General features: G+C 43.7%; 3 protein-coding genes across 7 annotated transcripts in view; 1 reads left to right on the plus strand and 2 right to left on the minus strand.

Annotated features, from left to right (window-relative positions):
* Positions 1 to 23: 23 nt before the first annotated feature.
* On the minus strand, positions 24 to 2,361 carry LOC130201832 (NPC intracellular cholesterol transporter 2-like). The gene is made up of 5 exons (XM_056426978.1): positions 2,255 to 2,361; positions 1,890 to 1,980; positions 902 to 1,009; positions 647 to 819; positions 24 to 521 (listed from the first exon to the last, which is right to left on the minus strand). Exons 2-5 carry the CDS (start codon positions 1,969 to 1,971, stop codon positions 435 to 437), a joined length of 450 nt encoding a protein of 149 aa, XP_056282953.1. The 5' UTR covers positions 1,972 to 1,980; positions 2,255 to 2,361; the 3' UTR covers positions 24 to 434.
* A 1,265-nt stretch (positions 2,362 to 3,626) lies between these two features.
* On the plus strand, positions 3,627 to 5,124 carry isca2 (iron-sulfur cluster assembly 2). The gene is made up of 4 exons (XM_056425922.1): positions 3,627 to 3,727; positions 3,906 to 4,068; positions 4,435 to 4,550; positions 4,640 to 5,124. Exons 1-4 carry the CDS (start codon positions 3,666 to 3,668, stop codon positions 4,812 to 4,814), a joined length of 516 nt encoding a protein of 171 aa, XP_056281897.1. The 5' UTR covers positions 3,627 to 3,665; the 3' UTR covers positions 4,815 to 5,124.
* A 196-nt stretch (positions 5,125 to 5,320) lies between these two features.
* eml5 (EMAP like 5) overlaps positions 5,321 to 18,624 on the minus strand; it is a 57,188-nt gene continuing 43,884 nt past the window's right edge. The window contains exons 22-44 of one of the 5 annotated variants that reach the window (XM_056425917.1): positions 18,429 to 18,581; positions 17,295 to 17,426; positions 17,108 to 17,196; positions 16,272 to 16,448; positions 15,937 to 16,138; positions 15,404 to 15,530; positions 15,101 to 15,115; positions 14,315 to 14,323; positions 12,471 to 12,549; positions 12,062 to 12,191; positions 11,823 to 11,921; positions 11,548 to 11,568; positions 10,543 to 10,716; positions 10,243 to 10,451; positions 9,903 to 10,060; positions 9,525 to 9,639; positions 8,797 to 8,985; positions 8,456 to 8,628; positions 8,099 to 8,261; positions 7,892 to 7,995; positions 7,074 to 7,227; positions 6,614 to 6,714; positions 5,321 to 6,521 (exon numbers count right to left, since the gene is read on the minus strand). In XM_056425917.1, coding sequence (XP_056281892.1) covers positions 6,485 to 6,521; positions 6,614 to 6,714; positions 7,074 to 7,227; positions 7,892 to 7,995; positions 8,099 to 8,261; positions 8,456 to 8,628; positions 8,797 to 8,985; positions 9,525 to 9,639; positions 9,903 to 10,060; positions 10,243 to 10,451; positions 10,543 to 10,716; positions 11,548 to 11,568; positions 11,823 to 11,921; positions 12,062 to 12,191; positions 12,471 to 12,549; positions 14,315 to 14,323; positions 15,101 to 15,115; positions 15,404 to 15,530; positions 15,937 to 16,138; positions 16,272 to 16,448; positions 17,108 to 17,196; positions 17,295 to 17,426; positions 18,429 to 18,581 — 2,810 coding nt within the window. In that variant the 3' untranslated portion in view covers positions 5,321 to 6,484. Of the gene's footprint in view, positions 6,522 to 6,613; positions 6,715 to 7,073; positions 7,228 to 7,891; positions 7,996 to 8,098; positions 8,262 to 8,455; positions 8,629 to 8,796; positions 8,986 to 9,524; positions 9,640 to 9,902; positions 10,061 to 10,242; positions 10,452 to 10,542; positions 10,717 to 11,547; positions 11,569 to 11,822; positions 11,922 to 12,061; positions 12,192 to 12,470; positions 12,550 to 14,314; positions 14,324 to 15,100; positions 15,116 to 15,403; positions 15,531 to 15,936; positions 16,139 to 16,271; positions 16,449 to 17,107; positions 17,197 to 17,294; positions 17,427 to 18,428; positions 18,582 to 18,624 lie in introns of those variants that run through there. The other 4 variants (XM_056425918.1, XM_056425919.1, XM_056425920.1 and 1 more) reach the window with 4 other exon arrangements.

Below are 18,624 nucleotides of genomic sequence, written 5' to 3' on the forward strand. Positions count from 1 at the left end.
AAAGGTTACTTCATCAGCCATGATGCAATTTCATCCATCAGATTTCTTTATTATAATTAAATGTACACGTGTAGTACAAGGTCAGTAAGCAAGAATACAAGTGGGAGTAAAGAAAAATACAGAATAGAACTACACAGCAGCCAGTTAGACAAGACAATTGCACTACAGATGAATTGGTTAAGGGTCAAACAATAACCATCGTGTCACATCTACTTCTTAAAAAATGACTGTAACAAGGTCACTGCAAAAAAACACAAGTTTCTTTCAGCAGGAGTCATAATGCATAGTGCAGCAAAGTCTTGCAAACCAGGGAAAGACATAAATCATTAAAACAAAATTTGAGTGAATAAAATTAACCAGAATCATTCTGCAGGTTTTTATTCATAGATGAATCCCTGTTTAAAACAAAAACATATTGCGGTACTTTTACTAGTTTAGCTCACAATCTGAACTGGGAACCGAATGCAGAACAGGTCATTTTTGGTGTCGTCTCTCAGTTCCCACTCCACGACCAGCTTTATCTAGAAATGAAAAAGATTGATCAGTGAACACAGGGATTTTACAAGTAGAACAAAAAGTACAGTTGTACTTAATTTGACTCTTTGAAAGAACCTGTGGAAAAAGGCGTTTGGCAGATGGAACTTACTGAGGGGTACTCAGACTTTACAGGGAGAGCAGTCACATAGTGATACTTCTGCTGCTTCTGGATGGGACACTGGATTCCAGACTTGCAGCCATCTTGTACGGGAATGGGGAAGGGGATGGGAAGTCCAGCAACGATCCCATGAACCACCGCATTGCTCGACTGGCTCTCAACAGCTGCAACAGAAAACACGATTGAGAGCAAAGGAAATCCCATTCTGACTTTTAGGAGAAGTTCTCAAAGATAAAGCCCTCTTACCACTGTTGAATGTCACATTGACACTGTAGGACTGTCCCTTGTGTAGCTGACATGGCTGAGTGGCACACGGCTTAATGTCCACCAAGACCACTTTGCCAGAAATAGAGCCTAAATAAAAACAAGGGGAAAAGAATCATATTTAAAAAAGACAAAAGGAACTTAACTACAAATTTCCAGGAGATGAGTTTCAATACAGTTTTGCATAAGCTGCCAAAAATAATTAAAACCACAACCTAGGAACACAAATAATGATAACAAAATATGAATTGTCTGCTTGGACTTAAGTATTAAAATAAGGGACAGTGAAATACTTCCTGTACGAGTATTTTGTGAGATTATAAATGTTTGGTACGTCATATTGAACCTTCATGATGTGACCCAATCCTACTCATGATTAGATTACTGTGTGCTGCAGGATCATGTTGCAATAAGTAATGATGCTGACTCTGATTTTACAGAGGAGAAGTTCACTAGTCACGAGGCCACTCAGCCAGATCTCCCTGTGGCTCAGGAGGAGTTCCAAAGTGTGAAAAGATAACACTGATGAAGTCAGACAGTCACATGACATTGTTGAGCTAGATCATGGGAAATGTAGTATCTGCACCACTAAAATTAAAGACTAAACGTGTCCTTCTTTGACGCTGCAGCTTTTTGATGAGAGTTGTTATCCTCACCTGTCATTAACGCGTGTGTTAAGGACAGGTAGACATAGTCTGTGGGACCGAGGTGTTCAGTCCCGACACGTGCCATTTAGCACCAAAATCAAAACACATTGTGATAATTAAACGTTCAGGAGGAACCCAACAGGTCACCTGTGTTCTGTAAACAGGAGAGCAACATATGCAACTTGCGGATGCATTTCACTTATTGAGTTTCACACGTTTGCCTCTAACGTAAGATACTTGCAGCAGTCGTTACGTCACCAGCTGGTGGTCTGAGGGACACGGTAGTGAAACTACGCATTCAAATAGAGTGAAGTGAAACTCACCGCAGTCTATGTACTTCACTGGCTCGGCGCAGGCGAGTCCAATCAAGCCGAACAACACGAAAACACAAGTCCGGATATCCATGTTTCGTTCCTTAAAAAAACAGAAAACACAATACATAGAATGTGTTGTTACTAAATAGAAAAGTAAACTTCAACAGATGTCTGACTTTTAGCAGTGAATGTTGTATCCTTGGACTTTGTGTTAGTTTCCTCAAACGTCCCGAGTGGAGCAGTGATTATAGAGTTTAGGCTAACTCAACTTAAACGCAACAAAGAAGACACTCTTCGAGTACCTGGCACCAAGGGTAGCAACACAATCACAATAACTTTCTAATCAGAGTACAAGGACGTGGAATAAACTGTACCTTAGCAGCGCCTCCGTCAGGTTTTGAATTGAGGACCTCTGCCGACTCGCACTTTTATTTGCCTGAATCACGGGATCCAAGTAGGTTAACGCCCATTTACCTCAGACTGCTATTCACTAGCAATTGTGTTCTACTGCCCGGAGTAAAGCCTGCCAGGCAACCTCTGACCGTTAAGACCCCGCCTCATACGATATAATTGGTCGACAACTATTTCAACCAGTACACACACCATATGCCGGAGACACGAAACCCAGTCGTCTTCAACCTAAATACAAATATCAGAGATTATTGGATATTGTTAAGGTGGTGTATTGCAGGCCTATTCAACTAGCGGCCCGCGGGCCGGATATGGCCCGTTTGAGTTTAACTACGGCCCGCAAGACTGCCTGCAAATCAGTATAGCTTGGTAAGAAAAAATAAAACTGACGGACACGCCTCTTTTATACATTGAGACATCTAACCCAGAGCCATTGAGTTTCACTGTTGCCTCAACCAAACCTGTATGGTTACATCTTTATGTTACGCACCCGTGTTGGTTGCCGGTGTTACACCCCTACTGGTTTTCAAACTGGTTTCCCTGCGCGTGCGTGCGTTGTGTTCTCTTAACATCTGCAGCGGGGCTCTGTCTCGCTCACCAGATTCGTCACACATTCACAAACATATTGCTGGAGATCTTCAAGCCACCGTTCATATCCATTTCGGCGATTACGATTGTATAAGTGAGCAGTGCATCACAGCCACGTATGAAGAAATACATTTTCGAAAAAATAAAAATAAAATATCGCCTGACCTGGTTTCGATCCCTTTCACGCAAAAGGAGTCTGCACTCAAAGACATGCAGTCTGTGCGCTGCGCCACCAGATATTAGCTTCAGCTCAAGTAATTTATATATTGATGCATTAAGTCACATTTCTTATGTTTTCATGGGAACAGTTTGGTTGAAGGGATCTGAAACAACTGGTTCCCTTGAGCGGATATTTACACTTTTAAACATGTTTATAGTGATGCTTGTTCGCAACACTTTTGCCACACAATACCGACGCATTTTCGTGTGTGACTGTTTACCTGTGGAAATATACATTACTGTTTTTCATTTTTAACCATTATTTTATCAATATTCTGTGCGGCCCTCACACCCCCCGTGATTTTCTTATTCGGCCCACTTGCTACTGAAGTTGAATAGCCCTGATGTATAGTGTATAGATTTGTGCCTGAGAGACAGCGCGAAGAGATTAAAAACCATTATATGAGTCACAACATACCGAGTGATTGACAAGTAGCTCGACCAATCAAACGACCGTATTGTGCGAATCTGCGTGTATCTATTTGTCAGCCAATCATTTCAGCCAATGAGGATGCGACCTGCCTCTCGTTGGCTGTGGGTGTAACGGCTCAACATTTGTTATGGAAGATGTCATTCGTGAGAGGAGCTATGCTAACTGCGTCAACGTGGAGAGTATTGAACCTCGCGAGGTAACGCTTATTTCTCTTACATCGTAGAGTTCATTAAGGGTTATAATCTATAAACAACGTCTCGGGGGGGGGGGGGAGAGCTGTGTATGTTCAGGTTGTTAGAAAGCTAGCTGTTATGTAGCTAACTAGCCTCAGTCCTTCTGATGTCACGCGATAACGTCCCCGTTGCTTTTTGCAGGGCATCAACACTTCTGTCCATAAACAATGTGAGCCGACAGTTACAGCGACTTCCTCAAAAACACCCTTCCCTTGACACGACGGGGCTTCGTCGCTTTAGCAGCGCCTCTAACCAGCAGAAGCCATCTGAAGATGACGTACAACTCACCGAGTCGTGTGTGAAGGTCAGCAGATACACACACACACACACACACACACACACACACACACACACACACACACACATGTATTTACTATATCTGAGCCAATGTTGACAGTGCATCAGTTACTTAACATTAAGAGTGTATCTCCATTGTTTATATTGGGATAATGTACATACATGTATGAGTTCTTCTACATCTGACGCATCTGACTGAAGAGGCTCAAAAAGGAATTTGATATTTACTACTTACTTTAGTGTTATTTGTCTACAGTATTCATATCTGATATGTGATGATGGACAATCAAGCAGTACCATGTTAAAATGCATTGCCATGCCGTGCCAGTCAATGTGTTGAATTCACCATAACCCTGTCCCCCCTTTAATACAGAGACTCGGGGAAATCATGGGCAAGGGGGATTATCTGAGAATACATGTGGAGGGAGGCGGCTGCTCCGGGTTCCAGTACAAGTTTTCTGTTGTCAATAACAAGAATGAAGATGACAGGTAAGCTGCCACACGCCTATCTCTGAAGTTGTTGTTTTACACCAGCCTCGTCCGTTAATCCAACCGACTCTGTTCCCTCCTGCATGCAGAGTGTTTGAGCAGGGAGGAGTGGGCATCATCGTTGACCAGGACAGCCTGGAGTTTGTGAAAGGAGCCACTCTGGACTTCAGCCAGGAGCTGATCCGCTCCGCCTTCCTCGTGCTCAAGAATCCTCAGGCCGATCACGGCTGCTCCTGTGGAAGCTCCTTCTCAGTCAAACTATGACCCTGCGTCAAAGTTGCACGATTCCCTGATTTACCAGTTTATTTACGAAATACAATTAATTACCAGAGGCACTTTTAAACTTGTGCCTTCTAAGTATTGGTTTTGTAGGTGTGAAACAGATAAACTGAATGAAAGGCTGGGGTATATATTTATCAGTGCTATTTTGCAGATACAGTCTTCTACGCTCATTGATAGCTGAGTTCGCAAGGCTTGCCCTTCGTGTAAAATATGTAAATAGGCTATATGTATGATTGCAGAGAGCTATGCTATTGTGTATTTGTTTCATCTAAAATAAAATGGAGTGAATATCTGTTCTGTACTGCAAATTGCCTGTTATATAATTAATTCCACTTACATTAGTGATGAAAGAGCACCCAGAAAATGTCTCTTTTTATTGATAATTGATCAAAGTTAATGGCAGTGATTGTTTCTTTAAAAGTGTTACTTTGTGAGCATTATGAATTTATCTGGAATCATACAAGTATCAGTGAGAACATATGACTCAGTCATGGTTGCCTTTTTTATTAAAGTGGAATTTAAGAAACATCTCACAAAATATACAAAAAGAATATATACAAATGATATGTACACTGGTATAATGTAAATCAAAATATGCAGCAACGTTTTTTTTGTATAGTTAGTCTTAATACAAGGAGCAAAACATTTTGCGCTTTTCATATTTTCTCTGATAAAACATTCCATCTAAGCAATATATTCGATAACACAAAACATTAACTTGCTGTTCAAAAGTCACACCGTTCATATTCATGAAAATGAGAGAGTAAAACGTCGTAGCAGCACACTGAAAAGTGAGAAAGAATTGCAACCGTGTTTTGAAACATCATTTTACAGCTGTTTTTTTTTCTTCTGAGGAATTTGGTTGACACCGATTGTCTTCCAGGAAGCCATGCACACCCACTTACCACAAACAAATCCTCAAACAAATACACACACGTTTAACTCGAGGGGAACACTGCCGAGGGAGGTTTGAGGTCAACCGGTCAATAACACAACCACAGACGCAAACCGTAAAGGAACCATCGGGGCAACACAGTGACCAGGTCAGGTGAACAGTGCATAGTATGCTTTGGCATGCTGACATCCAGAACTTAACGGTGGATGTTACATTCAGGAGGAAGGCCACGGGATTTGGAATCACCAGTAAAAATAGAACAAACAAATGACTACATGATCCAAAAAGTAAAACCAACTAATACAAAAAGAATCCAAACCCTCATAAATCAATCAGATTAAGGCTAATTCAGTTTGCTACACGTTTTCAAAAAAATGGCGACCCTCAATAACACAATTTTATCGGACTGTCAAGTGGCAACACTTCCATTTTTCAACATGTACACGGATACACTCGTTCTTAAAGTGTTATGATTAGAGAGATGTCTCATTTTTTAAAGGATGACGTGATGTCGTGGGAAGAGGGCTGTGTGCCCTCTGCCTGTGTTCACAATCAGGACGGATGAAAATGAGCGTTTCACATATGCATGCACCTAGTTTTGAGGCAGTAGGTCGGATCACCAATCATTTACAAGCTGCCACATCTGTCCTCCTCCTCCTCCTCCTCTTCTTCCTCCTTTAAATGGATCATTTTAGCAGTATTTCCTCTCTGGAGAGCCACGCTGGGAGACTGAGGCTGGGTGGTCCAGGTGTTAACCTCAGTGAGGGGCGTGGACACACCTCCAAACAAGGAGGCTAGAAAGGACACAAAGGAAAGGATGCATTGCTTCATATTTGACCGTGATGCCATTCGTAAACTCTGTCGTTATTCGGAGCCTCAGTCATACCTCCTGTCATCTCCACCGGCACTAACGACGTAGCGATCTCCACTCGTGAAGCGTACATTAGTCAAGTGAGCAGAATGGCCCAGAAAGCGTTTGTGTTTGGCCTGAAGAGAGATGACATGCATATCATCCAGGGGAAATATAAATCTACTACAGTCAACAGATGTCTAGTGGCTTTGTTATTAGGTGTGGTCATGTGAAACATGCTAAAAAGGCATCATGTCGTCATCTCATGCAGAGCTCCATCACAACAACAATTCAAAAGGCAGAGTGTGAAGTGATTGTATCATATTTCTGACGGCATATGTTTGTGTTTCAAGACGAGTGAAACAATTCTACACGCAGTGATTTCAGCTGAACGTTTCAGATGAATACTTTTATCGTCAGACAGATGGCACGGGGTACATATTAATGTCGTGATGAATCCCAAACAGGAATAATACTCGTATGCAATCATACTTACAAACTTCTCCGGACATGGAAAGTCAAAGAGCTTCACCATTCCAAAGTCATCGCCCGTGGCGATGTTAAGGCCCGAGTGGGACACACAGGCACAAGTGGTGTCTGCTTTGTCAGTGTTGCGGGACCAGATGCCGATGACCTCGTCCCCAAGGACACTGGAGACAGAGAGAGAGAGGGAGAGAGAGAGAGACAGAGAGAGAGAGAGAGAGAGAGCGAGAGAGACAGAGAGAGAGAGAGAGAGAGAGAGAGAGAGAGAGAGAGAGAGAGAGAGACAGAGAGAGACAGAGAGAGAGAGAGACAGAGAGAGACAGAGAGAGAGACAGAGAGAGAGAGAGAGAGAGAGAGAGAGAGAGAGAGAGAGAGAGACAGAGAGAGAGAGACAGAGACAGAGAGAGAGAGACAGAGAGAGACAGAGACAGAGAGAGAGAGACAGAGAGAGACAGAGAGCGAGAGAGAGAGACAGAGAGAGACAGAGAGAGACAGAGAGACAGAGAGAGAGAGAGCGAGAGAAACTGTAAATGTGGCCATCGCCTCTCCAACAAATTTAAGGCAGCAATAATCAGAAAGGAAATTATAGTAGATTAGGTTATTATTTTAGGTATTTAAGGTATTTACTAGGTATTATTATTTTACTTTTAATGTAAATGTTGTTTTCTAAGTCTAAGTGTTTGTGTGATAATTGATCATGCTGTACTGCATTTTACGTATTTTTATTGTGTATTGTAATGTTTTTTTGCCTGGACGCCAGGAAGAATAGTCTGGGGATCCTTAATAAACAAATAAACATGCATGTGTGGGCCTGAACGCTGAGACTCTCACCTTGTCCAGGTGGCCCAGGTAATCCTGTCGACGTGGGACTGCTCTGTGACCTGCTTCCCGGACGGCACCTCGTACACGAGCCGTCTATAAGAGCCTGTGGATATCTGTTTGAAGACAGTGCAGGTTGGGGATCACACGGCCCGCCAGCTACAGCATGTGACACAAACGTCTCACGGCACAGGTGAGGGACCCTCTCGCGGGCGATACCTGGACGTAAGCGCTGTCGGCCGAAAAGTCCATCTGCATCACGAAGCTGGGGATGTCCCTGCAGCAGTTGATGCGGTTCAGCTGCGGTCCGAGCGTCAGGTCGTAGAAGTCGACCGCGCTCTCGGTCGAGCCCACGGCCAGGTAACGGGAGTTTGGACTGAACCTGTGAGGAAGACGTGCAGCGTTACCAAAGTCGGTCTGTTCTGTCAGATTCACTTTGAGCGGAGGAGGTATGAAACCATTTCAGTCCCCAAAAAATACTTTTTTGACGTTCCCTTCTTCGTTGGTCTTATATTTTAGAGAGCCTGGATTTCCTCGACTCAACTTGTGCAAAGTGCCGTACTCTTCTATGATTACCTGATATCCTGAATAGGAGAGCGCCGGTCTCTTTTCTTGCCCCAGATTTTGAGCGAGGCAACCAGCAGGATGATGAACTCTCCGTTCTTCATGCCGATGGCGACCATGTCTCCTTCAGGGTTGTAGCTGACGGTGCGCGCAGGGTGGCCCAGGTTCACCTTATTCAGCATCTTCTGTTTCCCCCATCAGGCCATGCAACATCAGCACATTCTTATTATTAACGTCACTTCGTCAATGAGGACAACCGTCTTAGTTTCCCTTGACACAAGCAACATCTCGTACGATCGAGTGCAAAAGTTTTGCGAAAGCATCGAAGGTGGTTCTGAGGGAACATGGCTGACCTTCTCCGGGATGTCCCACAGGCGAACGGTGCCGTCCTCCGCTGCAGACAGGAATACGTCTCTGGAGGGGTGGGTGCCCAGGCCCCAGATGGGTCCGTCCATGTGTCCGTTCACCAAGATATTGCACGCTGCATTCTTCTCTCCCACTTCAATAATCTCTGCATTCCTGGTCCCCACGAGGATTTTACCCTGAAATCAGTAAAACATGTAAAACTACAATGGGCACTCGGTAGAGCGCATACCTTCGCTTATCACAAGATTGGGCATTGAATTATGAACATGTTGGCATTAGTTGCATGCTAATTGAATAGAAATTGACCGTGCTATGGTAAAAAGAAGATTTTGACCATTCCATGACCTTGACCTTGACCTTTGACCCGATTGATCCCAAAATCTAATCAAATGGTCCCCGGATAATAACTAATCATCCCACCAAATTTCATGCGATTCAAGAAGATGTTGACCTTTTCATGACCTTGACCGTTGACCCAATCGATCCCAAAATCCAATCAAATGGTCCCCGGATAATAACCAATCATCCCACCAAATTTCATGCGATTCGGTTGAATACTTTTTGAGTTATGCGAGTAACACGCATACAAATAAATAAATAAATAAATACACGGCGATCAAAACATAACCTTCCGCATTTTCAATGCGAAGGTAAACACTTGATGAAGTTTGCAATTCACTGTATCATTTAAAGTGCAGTCGTCAGTGTGACCTACCTTTCCTCTGCATACAGAGCGAACACAGTCTATGATCTGTCCGGTTTCCAATCGAAACGCTCTGCAGCGTTTCAGCTCCTGGTCCCAGAGCTTCAGAGCTCCTCCCTCCTTGGACCTGTGGAGGAACACAGACGTGTATTTCATCACTCTGCCTTCAATATGTATGCGTTTCCTTCTCATATGTTTTTTAGGAGTATTGGTATTGCATTCATGTGGGCAAATACATTGTTACACATATCCATAAAATGAATAAAAAACTAGTATTAAAAGCAAAGGGATGTTTTCCATGATTTGGTGTCTAGGCCAACCAACCCTGCCACGCCGTGTGAGCTGACTGATGTGTGAGATGGTGCATTAACGGAACAGAGCGGTCCTTACGGTCTTTCCTTGCCTCCGGTGACAATGAGGCCGTCTCTCAGTGTGGTGTACATCGTGAACACAGGGCCCGTATGAGCTTTGGCCACAATTCTCACTAGAATGTGTTCCTTCCACACACACACATCCCCACTTATGGTACCTGTAAATGTCAAGGTATTCTGAAAAGAAAACAAATCTGCACTAATCTAGTGGGCTAAGAGAGCAGAGCGAGCAATGCAAACACAATTCACAGCAAAAGAAGACCTTTATATATTAGTGGAGTTAAATGATGAGGTCCAATGTAACATGTAGTGAATACATTTTAAAGATTTGATATGTATGTTGGTTAAAAGTCACTCACAGCTCCAAATGCTACAGACAGCATGGTCTGCATCCGGGCGTCCTCGATGGAACTCAGCACACCTTTTTTGCTGAGCAAAGCTCGACCAGCCAGCGTCCAGAAACGCACATGTTTGATCCCCACGGACACAAAGTGTGTGTCAGAGTCTGGACGGAATTCAGCCACAAAGATCCTCTGGGTGTGACCGACCCGGGTGGCCACTTTGGCACCTGAACAACAAAATAGAGCACAGTTAAAAAAAGCATTATCCCTCATCCCCAGAAGGAGGTGGAAGTTTAGGGGAAGATTATTTAGTTTGACCTTCTTGCCACTTCCAGATGGTGACGGTGTGTTCGGGGTCCAGGCCCACGGACAGCAGGAGTTTTCCCGTGGCACTAAAGCTGACGGAGCAAACCCCACCGGAGTGGAAACAACGCAGCACCGACAGCGTCTGTTTGGTCATGGCGTCCCACACGTGGATAGATGGAGACGTGGCTGAGGGACAGAGAAGGAGAATTGTTTATCTAAAATTAACTACATGTCAATGCACTTTATTTTTTTCATGTCCAACTTATGTGTAAATGCTTTACCAAAATAATGAATGATTGTGTCTCTACACATTCTATATTCTAATTGTACAACATCTAAAAACTAAAACATACACACACTTTGCACTCTGTCTAAATTTAATATTTTTATATTTAATTTAATTTGACACTGCAGTCATTAGTATTGTATTGTGTATGCATATATGTTGTATATATATATATACATATATATTTTATTTAGTATTTTATATTTTACTTTGTATACTTTGCACAGTCATTGTATTATATTTGTTTGTGTGTGTATATATATATACATATATGTTTCATTTTATATACATATATATACTTCATTTTGTATTTTATATTTTACTTGTATACATCTATATCTTTCATCCCTGTTTTTTATATTTTATATTTTATTTTTTATTCTCGTGTGTTTAGTTTATTGGTGCTGCTACTGTGACGACACATTTCCCCTTGGGGATTAATAAAGTATACTATCTATCTATCTATCTATCTATCTATCTATCTAGAAGGCTACAGGCTAAAGTTTCATAGTGTTATACATTCTACATACTTCATACTATTTTTTATTTTTTAGACGCTAATGTGAATTTTTTTACAACAAAGCTAAAATGCTATAAACATTATACAAAATAATTTTTGCATGAGGTGAAGACCACAAATCAAGTGGCCACTAGATGGCAATCACATATATGGAATATAATGAGTTGAAAGATACTTGTTGACATGACAACTCATTTTAAAATGTCCTCACCTGACATGTCACCAGTATCACCTGAAATAAAGGAACATCTGATTAATTGACAGCCAATACATTATTTGTTTTAATATTTGTGACTTTATGAGCAATTCTGCTTAAAAAAAATAATTACATCATTCCCCCCCCAAAATGTGCTCTATATAGCACAGATAAGCTTGTAGGAGGGTGATGGCTGTAGAATACCCCCCCCCCCCTTCACAAAGCACAACACAGGATACAGGGGAGAGAGGCGGCCGGTGACACAGGAGGTCAACTTCTCACAAACATACCTACTTGGCCAGTTGCCACCACGTTGGGAAATTTGGGATGTTGATTGATTGTCAGGCACAAAATGTCGTCAGTGTGTTCTGCGTAGAAACTTTGGCAGGCTGTAAGAAGACACACACACACATACACATAGACACATAGACAGAAACACACACACACACACACACACACGTAGACACTAAATGAAACGTTTGCTTTACGGGTCGCGACTAGCAACGCGTCTTCCGGACCGTCTACTCACAGGTCGTCAAGTTGAGCACGATGCCAACTGAGGCCGTGTGGTAGATGATGTCCGCCCCCTCGTTCAGGTAGTGCACGTTATTGCGGCAGTCGTTGCCACGGTAACCAAACACCAACTCCAGCACCAGGTCCTGCGGGGGAGTCCAACAAAGTCCGAAAGGTCGACGCCATGACAACTAAGATGCTGCGAGCCAGCTGCCGGCTGGAGGAGTACATCGTTACTCAATTACGGCATCGCCAGAGCCCCGACAGAGGCAGTCTGGACCGATACTCACACACAGCATCTTCAGAAGGAATAACAACATTAGAAAACAACATTTTTAATATCTTTCGGCTCCGACCGAGGCAAGACTCCTCCCGTTAACATGACGTTCCCCGTCTGTTTTGGTTGGACGTGACGTTCCTCTTACCTCAATGGTTCTCTTCTTTTTGCCTACATTGTTGGTCTGCAGCTTCTCCGGCTGTGGCAGCGCTCTGCTGACAGGAGGCCTGAAACAGACAGCTGGGGTAAGGGGGCTGCTGCAGAGCTGCTGATGATGAGAGCAATAAGAATGATACCATTACACTGTTTGCTACTCTGACAAATCCATGAACCTCTTCTAATACGTGCACACAAATATATTATGAGCTACACTTCTTGAGACGGGATTATTCTTTTCAAAACAGGTGAGAGAATTTTTCTTTTTTTATGTCAAGGCCTCTTATATCACGAGTGGTACATAGTTTGTTCTGCCAGCAAAGCAGTGAAAGGACTATGTTTGAATAAGGTGACTGAGTGGGAAGATTTCAAAAGAGAGTGAATTGCTAAGAATCATTCATTGCTGGGAAAAAAAAAGTTCAAAGAAATATGACATAACTGGAGCTCAGGATAAGGGTCTGAAAAGTTTCACTCATTAAAAATCAACTAAATACATTAATAAGACCGTTATTGTGCATGTTTAAAACACAACGGCATTAAACAACTATTGATAATGCAGACTGTAAACCCAAACTATGACCATGACCTTCGTCTACAGCTGAAGGTGTGGGAAGAGAAGCAGGACACCAGCGGCTTCATATGGAATCTACGAATACCCACATGAGGCGGGTGTGTGTACTTGATCATGAGGTGTGTGTGTACTTGATCATGAGGCGTGTGTGTACTTGATCATGAGGTGTGTGTGTACTTGATCATGAGGTGTGTGTGTACTTGATCATGAGGCGTGTGTGTACTTGATCATGAGGTGTGTGTGTGTACTTGATCATGAGGTGTGTGTGTACTTGATCATGAGGCGTGTGTGTGTACTTGATCATGAGGCATGTGTGTGTACTTGATCATGAGGTGTGTGTGTACTTGATCATGAGGTGTGTGTGTACTTGATCATGAGGTGTGTGTGTACTTGATCATGAGGCGTGTGTGTACTTGATCATGAGGTGTGTGTGTGTACTTGATCATGAGGTGTGTGTGTGTACTTGATCATGAGGTGTGTGTGTACTTGATCATGAGGCGTGTGTGTGTACTTGATCATGAGGTGTGTGTGTGTACTTGATCATGAGGCGTGTGTGTACTTGATCATGAGGTGTGTGTACTTGATCATGAGGCGTGTGTGTACTTGATCATGAGGTGTGTGTGTGTGTGTACTTGATCATGAGGTGTGTGTGTGTGTGTACTTGATCATGAGGTGTGTGTGTGTGTGTGTACTTCATCATGAGGTGTGTGTGTGTGTACTTGATCATGAGGTGTGTGTGTACTTGATCATGAGGCGTGTGTGTACTTGATCATGAGGCGTGTGTGTGTGTACTTGATCATGAGGTGTGTGTGTGTGTGTGTGTGTGTACTTTATCATGCGGTGTGTGTGTACTTGATCATGAGGTGTGTGTGTGTACTTGATCATGAGGTGTGTGTACTTGATCATGAGGTGTGTGTGTGTGTGTACTTGATCATGAGGTGTGTGTGTGTGTGTACTTGATCATGAGGTGTGTGTGTGTGTGTGTACTTCATCATGAGGTGTGTGTGTGTGTACTTGATCATGAGGTGTGTGTGTACTTGATCATGAGGCGTGTGTGTACTTGATCATGAGGCGTGTGTGTGTGTACTTGATCATGAGGTGTGTGTGTGTGTGTGTGTACTTTATCATGCGGTGTGTGTGTACTTGATCATGAGGTGTGTGTGTGTACTTGATCATGAGGTGTGTGTACTTGATCATGAGGTGTGTGTACTTGATCATGAGGTGTGTGTACTTGATCGAGTGATCACATCAAGTCAGCGACTTACCGTGACCCCCTTCACGGCAGCAACAATAAGGAAATAGTTAGAGTTAGAAGAAGGTTTCTCACCGCTGCCCGGCGGACACACATGACGAAACACAACAACTCAGCCACCGAGGACATAAAATACAGGAGTCAGGACCATAGTGTAACCATGACAACCACAGTCCATTTCCATGACAACTGCGTGGATGCTTGCACCGTTGTCAAAAAGAAAAATCTGGAAATCAATGAACCTGAAGAACCCAAAGTCTGTGACACACTTTGAGATGGATTATAATGATGGGAAATATGATAATGCTTCAAACACTATTCAAGACCAGATGAACACAAGAAAATACTTTAAAAACACTGTAAAATAGGCTTTCTGAAGATGTGTACATCTCTAATATTCCTTCTGGTTTGATGGGTGAAGCTAATGATGTCTTTTCATCAAAACATTCCGATTCAAATATCGTCCTCCTGACTACAAAAATCGATTCAAGTAAATTAAATTCAAACCATAATGTAATTGTTCGCCCACTTTGCCCTTCCACCAGAGCAGCAGCTCATTGGCAAGTGAATTAACACCCAAAAGAGCATCAAACACTGAAAAGGGAATTACTAAAACTGCGGAATTTGCACAGAGGAGACTTAAAGGAATTGTATATAAAAGGGAAAGATAGTTCTTGATCCTGTCCTGAGTTTTGACATGGTTTAGTCAGATACGGTGTTTTTCTGTCTTTATAGTACATACTATACCCTCTGCTTAACCTGTTGTCCAAAATCAACATACATGAACACTAGAGCTTACCTGACCACCCCTTGTCTTCAAGTAGAATTAAAGAACGAAGCAGGATAATGACAGATGGACAGCCATTAAAGGAAAGAAGAAGAGCAGAAAAGGCTGAGTTATTTCAAAAGGGGAGGGACAGGGTAGGAATTTCACGCAGGAAAAGAAAAGATATGTTGACCGAATCAGGGCGGTTTGGCTTCGTCTCGAGGCAGAAGCCGTATTTTATGCACTGGGGCCTTTCCTGTTCCTAACAGTTATTGTCTGTCTCCACAGGAGCGTCCCTCTGACCACGCGCTTCATCGTAGCTTCAATGACGGATACCTTTCGTCCACCGAGGGCTCCTTGTGCTGCAGGTGGGGCTTCACACCCGTCATGGGTCGCATGTTGGTGGATAAGGCCTTGATGGTGTAGTTGATCTCGTTCTCCCTCGTCACATCGCTGTCATAACCTAGTGAAGGACAGGAACGATACAGAATTTAGGACCAGAAACATTCGATGAACGAGAACGGGCACTCGGTAGAGCGCATACCTTCGCATATCACAAGATTGGGCATTGATTTATGAACATTTTGGCATTAGTTGCATGCCAATTGGATAGAAATGGTAAAAAGAAGCGTTTGACCTTTTCATGACCTTGATCTTGACCTTTGACCTGATCGACCCCAAAATCTAATCAAATGGTCCCCGGATAATAACCAATCATCCCACCAAATTCCATGCGATTCGGTTTAACACTTTTTGAGTTATGCGAGTAACACGCATACAAATAAATAAATACAAGGCGATCAAAACATTACCTTCCACATTTTCAATGCGAAGGTCATAAGAACCTCAGTGGGAGGCTGATCTCTCACCTCCGTCGTCCTCACTCTCGATGTCCGACTCCTCGCTGTCACACTGTTTGAACTCCCGGTGGCCCTCGGGCTCGTGGGCCCAGATCATGAGACACGTGTCGGCCCCACCGACTGTCACCAAGAGGCTGTCGTCAAGGGTCCAACGCACATTGGTGACATGTGTGCTGTGGGCCACGTAGCGTTTGAACTTTGCGTACTTCCCCTGGGGACGAGGGTCATTTATTTAAGACTTTTGACATTCACACAGAAATTAGCATAACATTTGCATGAACCAAAGCCGTAAGTCACGAGGCGCTCGACCCAGTTCGTACAAGGAATCCTGCATTGTGTCTGACCTTGACAGGGTATCTGAAGAGCTTGACGTATCCCAAGTCATCTCCTGTTGCGAGCACCTTCCTGTCGTTGCTCAGGCAGGCGGCTGTCACCTCTGTGACCTCGTTGATCAAAGGCCAGATGCCCTCCACTGACGTTCCCAGGACACACGTCCACGTGCTCCAGTCAATCTTCTCCACCTGCGCCAAGTGAGTAAGTAAGAAAAGATTCATCTGTATAGGTCTTTGTAAAAGCACATCGCAATATAATCCGTAACTAACAAACACAAGAGCAACAAAATAAAACAATACATTTGAAATGAACTCAGGAGCGTCAACACAAAGCCTGTCCAGGTATCTACAGGCAGGCAATATAAAGAGTCAACACTGGAATAAATCTCTCTCTCTCTGTCTTTGTTTTTATTAGAAGGCTTGCCATTCGTAACCACCTGCAGATAAGATCCAGCGAAATGTCAAACTATTCCTTCAAAAGGTAAGAGGGAGGGAAAGAAATAGGAAGAAAGAGCCAACCGCTGACTCAGCCAGTCGATTATCGTCCTGTGGCCGAGTGCACAAGAGGAGAGCGAAATGCGTGGGAGGGAAAGAGGAAAGTGAAGGTCTCATAATGAAGTGAGACAAACGATCAGAGGGAGGAGAGGACATCGGTCCAGCGAGACACGATCTAGCAGCGTCTATCATCTCTGACCCTTATCTTCTTAACGCCTCCCTCCGCTGTCTGAATGTCACACTGTATTACGGGGACCTTAAACACTACCCCACTTCCACGACCATCATTAGAACGATACTCGTGAAAAGTGGGCCCATAACCGCGAGGGCTCCCGGGACGTCTCTCTGCTCACCTCTGTGGACGGGATGGTCTGCCTCTTGCCGCGAGGAGCCTCGAAAAAAAAGAGCTCCTTAGCACCTGTGTTGACTTGGAGTAGTTTTCCTGTGGATGAAAATAGGCCGTGATGTTTAATTGTTTTTATAAAATCCATAATTTGTCGTGAGAAAGGAATCACGGAGTATCTGAGGAAGCAGGTTTACCTCTCTTGTCCCAGTCCAGATGGGTGATGTAGCTGAGGCAGCCTTTGCACACCCCGACCCGCTTGCTGTTCATTACATTGTAAATATCCACAAAAGTGTCTCCTGATGCGACTGCGAGGTACTTCCCGGTACCTGAGCAAACACAAGAGGGAGGAGCCTCAGACAGGTGGTCAGTCTCCCTGGCCGAGACTTTAAGATATCTACAACCATGACATTCAGCACAGACCATTAGCATCATGCTTTGATCACCTCAGGATTGATGCAATACATTTGGGAACCCCTTAACTTTTCATATAGTCACACACTAAACTAGAATGGGCACTCGGTAGAGCGCATACCTTCGCATATCACAAGATTGGGCATTGAGTTATGATCATTTTGGCATTAGTTGCATGCCAATTGGCCAAAAATTGACCGTGCTATGGTAAAAAGAAGATTTTGACCTTTTCATGACCTTGACCTTTGACCCGATCGATCCCAAAAACTAATCAAATGGTCCCCGGATAATAACCAAGCATCCCACCAAATTTCATGCAATTCGGTTTAATACTTCTTGAGTTAGGCGAGTAACACGCATACAAATAAATAAATACACGGCGATCAAAACATAACCTTCCGCATTTTCAGTGCGAAGGTAACTAAAGAGATGCACATGGTGAAGTTCATACCTGATAAACACTGTAGCGTTGAACTTGCATCGGCATATAAATCTAAATAATATAATGAATAATTACACTGCTTTATAAAGTGACTTTGAAGCAGTAGTTCTCAGGGACCCATGGGTGTTGGCTTGAGAAACAGCAGCTCTTCATTGTGGACTGAAGGTTAAGTGTCGATGGAGGTTTAGTTTCTTGTTCTCTCTTGTCTGCCCCAAACTGTTTCTCATTCCTCTTTTGCTGCCTCTCCATCTGGCCTTATTACAGAAAGCCGATCATTTGGGTCAGGCCCGCAGCGACATCTCCCCCGACTCACCGCGTGAAGGAAAATATGCATCCCTGCTGAACTTCTGCATCCTACACACACCGAGAGGCTTTGAATTCGGGCTCACTGATTTCAGAAGCACATTTACGCCTCAGACGGGATGAAATGGGAGTTTTATCAAGGTGAAGAAATGCGAAAAAGCGAGCGTCAGACCTGGAGAGAATCTGATATCGGAGACGATGTCCTTGCGGTGGTGGAAGGCCACCAGGTCCTCCAGGGTGTCTGCGTTCACGATGAGGAAGCTGCCGTCGTTCAGGCCCACGGCCAGCGCTTTGCCGTCGGGGGAGAAGCAGCAGCAGCGGCCGCCTGGGGGGCACAATGTGGTTGTTGAAGCCCGAGGGGCCAGTTT

Source organism: Pseudoliparis swirei, chromosome 11 (genome assembly GCF_029220125.1).
Source record: "Pseudoliparis swirei isolate HS2019 ecotype Mariana Trench chromosome 11, NWPU_hadal_v1, whole genome shotgun sequence".
In the NCBI taxonomy this organism is placed as follows: Eukaryota; Metazoa; Chordata; class Actinopteri; order Perciformes; family Liparidae; genus Pseudoliparis; species Pseudoliparis swirei.